This window comes from Ostrea edulis, chromosome 6 (assembly GCF_947568905.1).
Source record: "Ostrea edulis chromosome 6, xbOstEdul1.1, whole genome shotgun sequence".
Lineage (NCBI taxonomy): Eukaryota > Metazoa > Mollusca > Bivalvia > Ostreida > Ostreidae > Ostrea > Ostrea edulis.
This window is the reverse complement of record NC_079169.1, coordinates 61,682,389-61,689,888: the sequence shown is the minus strand read 5'-3', so window position 1 is coordinate 61,689,888 and position 7,500 is coordinate 61,682,389. Positions and strand designations below refer to the sequence as shown.

The following is a 7,500-nucleotide window of genomic DNA, read 5'->3' as shown; positions in this document are numbered from 1 at the left end:
TACCATATGTAGATATTTACTTAGCAAGATTTTCTCGAGTTATTATAACAACCAACCACTATGAAATGATACAATTTTTTGATGTAAGAAAATAATCACAATTTATGCACCAATCTCCAGAATAGTGAAAATGCAAGATTGAACCAATGAATTATGTCACCCCCTCTTTTTTTTTTTTTTTAATGCAGAACTACTTTTCTTCCTACATGTAACAAAGAATTTTCATAAAGATATGTCGTCAACTGTTTTTCTCTGTTTGTTCCCTATATCCAACAACTTTGAACAAGAGGCCCATGGGCCACATCGCTCACCTGAGTCACCTTGGTCCATATCAGAAGATTTTCCATATCTACATGTATTTGCATGTAAAACCGTAGTCCCTATTATGGCCCCAAACCTACCCCTGGAGGCCATGGTTTTTGCAAACTTGAATCTACACTATGTCAGAAAGCTTTCATGTAAATATGAACTTCTTTGGCCCAATGGTTCTTGAGAAGAAGACTTTTCAAGATTTTCCCTATATATTTGTATGTAAAACTTTGATCCCCTATTGTGGCCGCATCCGACCCCCAGGGGGGGGGGGGGGGGGGGGGGGGGGCATGATCTTAGCAATTTATAATCTGCACTATATCAGGAAGTTTTCATATAAATCTCAGCTTTTCTGGCTCAGTGGTTCTTGAGAAGAAGATTTTAAAAGATTTTTCCTATAAATTTGTATGTAAAACTTTGATGACCCCCTTGAGGCCCCATTCAATCCCCGGGGTCCATGATTTTAACGAACTTGAATCTGCACTATATCAACAACAACAACAAAAACCAAAAAAAAAAACACAACAAAAACAAAAAACTTTGACCCCCTATTGTGGCCCCATCCAACCCCCGGGGGCCATGATTTTAACAATTTAGAATCTGCATTATATAAGGAAGCTTTCATATAAATCTCAGCTTTTCTGGTTCAGTGGTTCTTGAGAAGAAGATCTTTAAAGATTTTCCCTATATATTTGTATGTAAAACTTTGACCCCCTATTGTGGCCCCATCCGACCCCCGGGGCCCATGATTTTAACAATTTAGAATCTGCATTATATAAGAAAGCTTTCATATAAATCTCAGCTTTTCTGGCTCAGTGGTTCTTGAGAAGAAGATTTTTAAAGATTTTCCCTATATATTTGTATGTAAAACTTTGACCCCCTATTGTGGCCCCATCCGACCCCCGGGGGCCATGATTTTAACAATTTAGAATCTGCATTTTATAAGGAAGCTTTCATATAAATCTCAGCTTTTCTGGCTCAGTGGTTCTTGAGAAAAAGATTTTTTAAAGATTTTCCCTATATATTTGTATGTAAAACTTTGATCCCCTATTGTGGCCCCATCCGACCCCCGGGGGCCATGATTTTAACAATTTAGAATCTGCATTATATAAGAAAGCTTTCATATAAATCTCAGCTTTTCTGGTTCAGTGGTTCTTGATTAGAAGATCTTTAAAGATTTTCCCTATATATTTGTATGTAAAACTTTGACCCCCTATTGTGGCCCCATCCGACCCCCGGGGGCCATGATTTTAACAATTTAGAATCTGCATTATATAAGGAAGCTTTCATATAAATCTCAGCTTTTCTGGCTCAGTGGTTCTTGAGAAGAAGATTTTTAAAGATTTTCCCTATATATTTGTATGTAAAACTTTGATCCCCTATTGTGGCCCCATCCGACCCCCGGGGGCCATGATTTTAACAATTTAGAATCTGCATTATATAAGGAAGCTTTCATATAAATCTCAGCTTTTCTGGCTCAGTGGTTCTTGAGAAGAAGATTTTTAAAGATTTTCCCTATATATTTGTATGTAAAATTTTGACCCCCTATTGTGGCCCCATCCGACCCCCGGGGGCCATGATTTTAACAATTTAGAATCTGCATTATATAAGGAAGCTTTCATATAAATCTCAGCTTTTCTGGCTCAGTGGTTCTTGAGAAGAAGATTTTTTAAAGATTTTCCCTATATATTTGTATGTAAAATTTTGATCCCCTATTGTGGCCCCATCCGACCCCCGGGGGTCATGATTTTGACAATTTAGAATCTGCATTATATAAGGAAGCTTTCATATAAATTTCATCTTTTCTGGCCCAGTGGTTCTTGACAAGAAGATTTTTTAATGACCCTACCCTATTTTTACCTTTTCTTGATTATCTCCCCTTGGAAGGTGGCCTGGCCCTTTATTTTATCAATTTAGAATTCCCTTTACCTAAGGATGTTTTGTGCCAACTTTGGTTGAAATTGGCCTAGTGGTTGTTGAGAAGAAGTTGAAAATGTGAAAAGTTTACAGACGGACGGACGCCGGAATACGGGTGATCAGAAAAGCTCACTTGAGCTTTCAGCTCAGGTGAGCTAAAAATGACACAAAGTGCCTAGACTCACTATATATGATAGTAATGTGTACATGTTTCATGAAAAGTTGCCAAAGTTCACGCAGAACACATGATCTCATTGGACAGACTAAATATTTTAACCTTGCCGGAATCGAAGACAAAATAATGTTTCCAATATCCCATATTGAAGGATTATTCTGACAAGAATTGTCAAGGACAAAACAAACTTGAAGTGTACTCGTAACCGCTTACTTGTCATGTGTATCGCTGTTGGTGTCCTCCTTCAGGCGGAACAAGTCTCGCAGCTGTTCTCTACTGAAGTGCCTCTCCACATCCTCCTCTTTATCAACTACACAGCTGCTTAGTGCTTTCTTGTGTGTCTGACGCTGGAAAATCTTCTCCTCTATTGTTCCCGTCTAAAAGAGCAAAAAGAATTTGACAAACTTCCACTTCTTTCAACAAGTCTGTATAGTTTAGAAATTTGTGAAATGATGTCGGAAAAACAAGGACTAAAACGTTGTCTCTGAAACCCAGTGTAAGGCTATACTCCATTCAAAGAAAACTTTTGAGTATGAACAGGATACATGTACCACTAAGCCAGTGAAATAAAAACTGTTTAAAATAAATATAAGTTGCTTCTTAATTTGAATTTTTGAAATGTGACTTTTACATATTGTAAGTATACAAATTTCAGTGTGTTTCATACTCTAGTATTTAGGCACTGAAGCAATTCATGAGTTCACTAGTTCACAGACTTGTCTATTGTAGAAGACAGTAGTACCAAACCACAATAACATAAAACTCAGGCCTAAAAGTAGCCTCTAAAACCCATCATCGCAAGTCACAGCTGAAACACATGCTTCTCTAGTGCACGTTTCAGCCGTGGTTTGTGATGATGCTAAACCACAGCCTGGTTGTATAATGTTAGGAGGGAATGAGTTTCATGCCGGTCTAAAAAGTCGGGCTAACTATCATGAAAGTTTTAATGCAGTATATCTTCAATCCAATCCTGTAATATAACCATGGTGTACAATTCTTTGAATAAGGTTTGCTTAAAATTCAACACCTACAGCATCGAGGGGTGGGGGGTTGAGGTACACAGGCAATACGCAAGTTCCGAGTTACCCAAAAGTTATTTCCCTTTGTCGAACTCTTTGGCATTTTATGACATATCATACGGTATGGTGGGTACACAATGTATACATTATATCGTAGACTGGCATTGTACATAACGATTACATACGATTAATGTAATAAAAGCGTAACTTTTGTTTATATCAATCACTGGTATGCATATTCTAGTCATATCAAGCATAATTTGTTTGAATAAGGTCATCAAATTGGCTATTGAATCATTATTCGTTTCCTCTTCTACATGAGTGACGCTTTTATCAAAGAAAGATGGCAATTAATAATATTTGTTTGAGCCATTTTGTTATCCAATACTGATAAACTCACTAAAGTTGCCTTTTCCCTGAGATAGGATGGTCTCAGAAACTCTGGATATCATCTTTTAAGAAATAATACAACGATAGTAATTAGCAAATGTACCCACTATCATCATATTTTACGTCATAATTTACGGAAAAGTTCGACAAAGGGAAATAACTCTTGGGGAACTCGGAACTTCCGTATTGTGCCTAACGTTAATTTAACAATAAATGAATTAAACATTAAATTAACGTTAATTTGATGTTAGGCACAATGGATTGTGTGCAGACACTCTAACAGAATAAAAACATCTATTTATTCCAAAAGTTGTTTATCATACATCAACCACAAAATGTTTAGCCCCAAGTCTTGCTATTTTCTAGACATCAACTGTGTGGTGTAGAAGTACCTGATATTTTTCTTATTGTTATGTACTTCATGCATTAGGAAGCCATTTTATCATTAGCATAGATTAAATAAACATATAAACTTATTTTTTAGTGCATACACTACATTCATTAGAAAGGTACTGTAGATGTATTGAAGGTCAAGGTACAAAAAACTGACCTTACATACACAAAACTTAGTCATTTACTCTGTCGTCTCTTTGTTTTTAACATCCTCTTTTCACTATGTTGTCTCTTTTCTTTAAGCACTCCCTTCCCACTAATACAGCCAGTGCCATGATGCAGATTTTAAAACACATACAAGAGTCTGTGATAAATTTTAGAGCACAACTCAGATTCCATCATGTAAAAGTAGGATTGCATTCTAAACCTAATTGCTAATGTAATCTATAGCATTACTTTCCCCTGCCAGATATCATGACATTACATTCCCAGATCTTTGTAAGTCACAACATTAATATTTGAATGGTCACCATTTCATGACCTATGATGAAAATCTAGACACCAATTCAAACTTTTGGGATCCTTGGCGATAAAAGTGAGACCCACAAATAGTGAATGGGCTTCGATTGCCCTAAATTTTTTATATCCAGACAAAGTAGACAAATATATAAATGTATCTCTATATATGTTACTTACAGCAATTAGTCTGTAGATGTAGCACTGCTTCTTCTGTCCGTCTCTCCAACATCTGGCCATAGCTTGTTCATCATTGGCTGGATTCCAGTCAGGATCAAACATCACCAGACGATTGGCTCCAATCAGATTCAAGCCACACCCCCCAGCTTTGCTACTCAACATGAATATGAACTCTGGTGACTAGATGAAAACAAGAATATCATTAATGGGAATTTTGAGATTGTAGAATATCATCCATTCTTAAAAATCCTCTCTAAAAGTACAACACTTACAGATGGATTATTGAACCTTTCCACAACCTTTGCTCTTTTCTTTATTGTCATTGATCCATCAAGTCGAACATACAAATACCTGTGTAGCAGAAAAACTTTTAATAAGACATGGAACACCATCAATATCTTACTTTTTGCAAAATATATATGTATATCATTAAGTTTTAAAGATTTCTGGAGGTCTTACCTTCTCTGATGACAAAGGGTTTCAAACAAATCCAGAGTTTGTGTGTAGTTAGACACAAGAACTACTTTGTCACTGGTCTGAGCTTTGATCAGGGCCAGTAAACGGTCAAGGACCAGCACTTTACCTGAAATAAAGAATTTCAGATTGATGTCTTAAACCTTTCTCGGTAAAATGCCAATGTTCCTGTACAGTACAGTGTAAATGTGTTTGTGTTACATCTCAATATTTTAAACAGATAGAAACCTATACCAAACCCTCCTGTTTTTTTTCACATGAAGTGTCATCTTTAATTGATGACTTCAAATTTGTGAGTGAATTTGACATACATAACTACATGTACTATAAACAATGGTTCTTTTTCTACCAGTATATTACCTGACAGCTCCGGTCTCACAATCTTAGTTGTGTGGTTTGGAGGGAAAAGATCCATTGTTCCTTCAAAGCCTGGGGCATTTTCCCGACTTTTGTCAAAAATGAGATCTGGGTCTGGAATGAAAGGGGAGAAAGGACTACAGATAAAAAATCATATCAAATAATGCAGCATTTTATTTACATCTGTTTGGAAATTTATTCTTTACAGTACATGAAATAATTACAAACACTGTGACTTTAAGAATTTATCTATTTGAATATTGTAACTCATGAATCAATATATATCAGGTGACAGTTCAGTTGAATTTTGGTATCTTGAACATCGATATCTTGAATACCATGGATATGTCAAATATGGAAATCCGAATGACATTTTTTAAAATGTATTTCAACCTCAATATCTCCAACCCTCGGATATCTTAAAGTTTTTTCTTGGCCCCATCAAGTTCAAAATAAAGAGGCTTGACTGTGTATGAATTCTTTGAAAAACATTTACAAAAACATACATTACTGAGTATACTTAAAAATTATTTAATAGATTTTTTTTCTTCCATTACAATAGAGCATGTGTTAAAAAACAAGAGGCCCATGGGCCACATCGCTCACCTGAGTCACCTTGGTCCATATCAGAAGATTTTCCATATCTATTTGCATGTAAAACCGTAGTCCTTATTATGGCCCCAAACCTTCACCTGGAGGCCATGGTTTTTGCAAACTTGAATCTACACTATGTCAGAAAGCTTTCATGTAAATGTGAACTTCTTTGGCCCAATGGTTCTTGAGAAGAAGATTTTTAAAGATTGTCCCTATATATTTGTATGTAAAACTTTGATCCCCTATTGTGGCCCCATCCTACCCCGGGGGAGGGGGGGGGGGGGGGGAGGGGGGGGGGGGGGGCATGATTTTAACAAACCTGAATCTGCACTATATCAGAAAGCTTTCATATAAATCTCAGCTTTTCTGGTTTAGTGGTTCTGGGAAGAAGATTTTTAAAGATTTTTCCTATATATTTGTATGTAAAACTTTGACCCCCTATTGTGGCCCCATCCGACCCCCGGGGGCCATGATCTTAACAATTTATAATCTGCACTATATCAGGAAGCTTTCATATAAACCTCAGCTTTTCTGGCTCAGTGGTTCCTGAGAAGAAGATTTTAAAAGATTTTTCCTATAAATTTGTATGTAAAACTTTGATGCCCCCCTTGAGGCCCCATCCAATCCCCAGGGTCCATGATTTTAACAAACTTGAATCTGCACTATATCAAAAAAAAAAAACCGAAAAAAAAGAAGAATTTTTTTTTTACCTTTTGACCCCCTATTGTGGCCCCATCCGATCCCCGGGGGCAATGATTTTAACAATTTAGAATCTGTACTATATCAGGAAGCTTTCATATAAATCTCAGCTTTTCTGGCTCAGTGGTTCTTGGGAAAAAGATTTTTAAAGATTTCCCCTATATATTTGTATGTAAAACTTTGACCCCCTATTGTGGCCCCATCCGACCCCGGGGGCCATGATTTTAACAATTCAGAATCTGCATTATATAAGGAAGCTTTCATATAAATCTCAGCTTTTCTGGCTCAGTGGTTCTTGAGAAGAAGAGTTTTAAAGATTTTCCCTATACATTTGTATGTAAAACTTTGATCCCCTATTGTGGCCCCATCCGACCCCCGGGGGCCATGATATTAACAATTTAGAATCTGCATTATATAAAGAAACTTTCATATAAATATCAGCTTTTCTGGCTCATTGGTTCTTGAGAAGACGATTTTTAAAGATTTTTCCTATATATTTGTATGTAAAACTTTGATCCCCTATTGTGGCCCCATCCG

At 36.5% G+C, this 7,500-nt stretch overlaps 1 protein-coding gene across 1 annotated transcript in view; it reads right to left on the bottom strand.

Moving 5' to 3' along the window:
• The window catches only part of LOC125646360 (DNA repair and recombination protein RAD54-like), a 37,287-nt gene that overhangs the window by 2,330 nt on the left and 27,457 nt on the right, over positions 1 to 7,500 (bottom strand). Inside the window, exons 16-20 of the mRNA XM_056140318.1 lie at positions 5,674 to 5,784; positions 5,299 to 5,422; positions 5,112 to 5,190; positions 4,840 to 5,019; positions 2,615 to 2,778 (exon numbers count right to left, since the gene is read on the bottom strand). Of these exons, the coding sequence (XP_055996293.1) occupies positions 2,615 to 2,778; positions 4,840 to 5,019; positions 5,112 to 5,190; positions 5,299 to 5,422; positions 5,674 to 5,784 (658 nt within the window). The remainder of the gene's footprint in view (positions 1 to 2,614; positions 2,779 to 4,839; positions 5,020 to 5,111; positions 5,191 to 5,298; positions 5,423 to 5,673; positions 5,785 to 7,500) is intronic.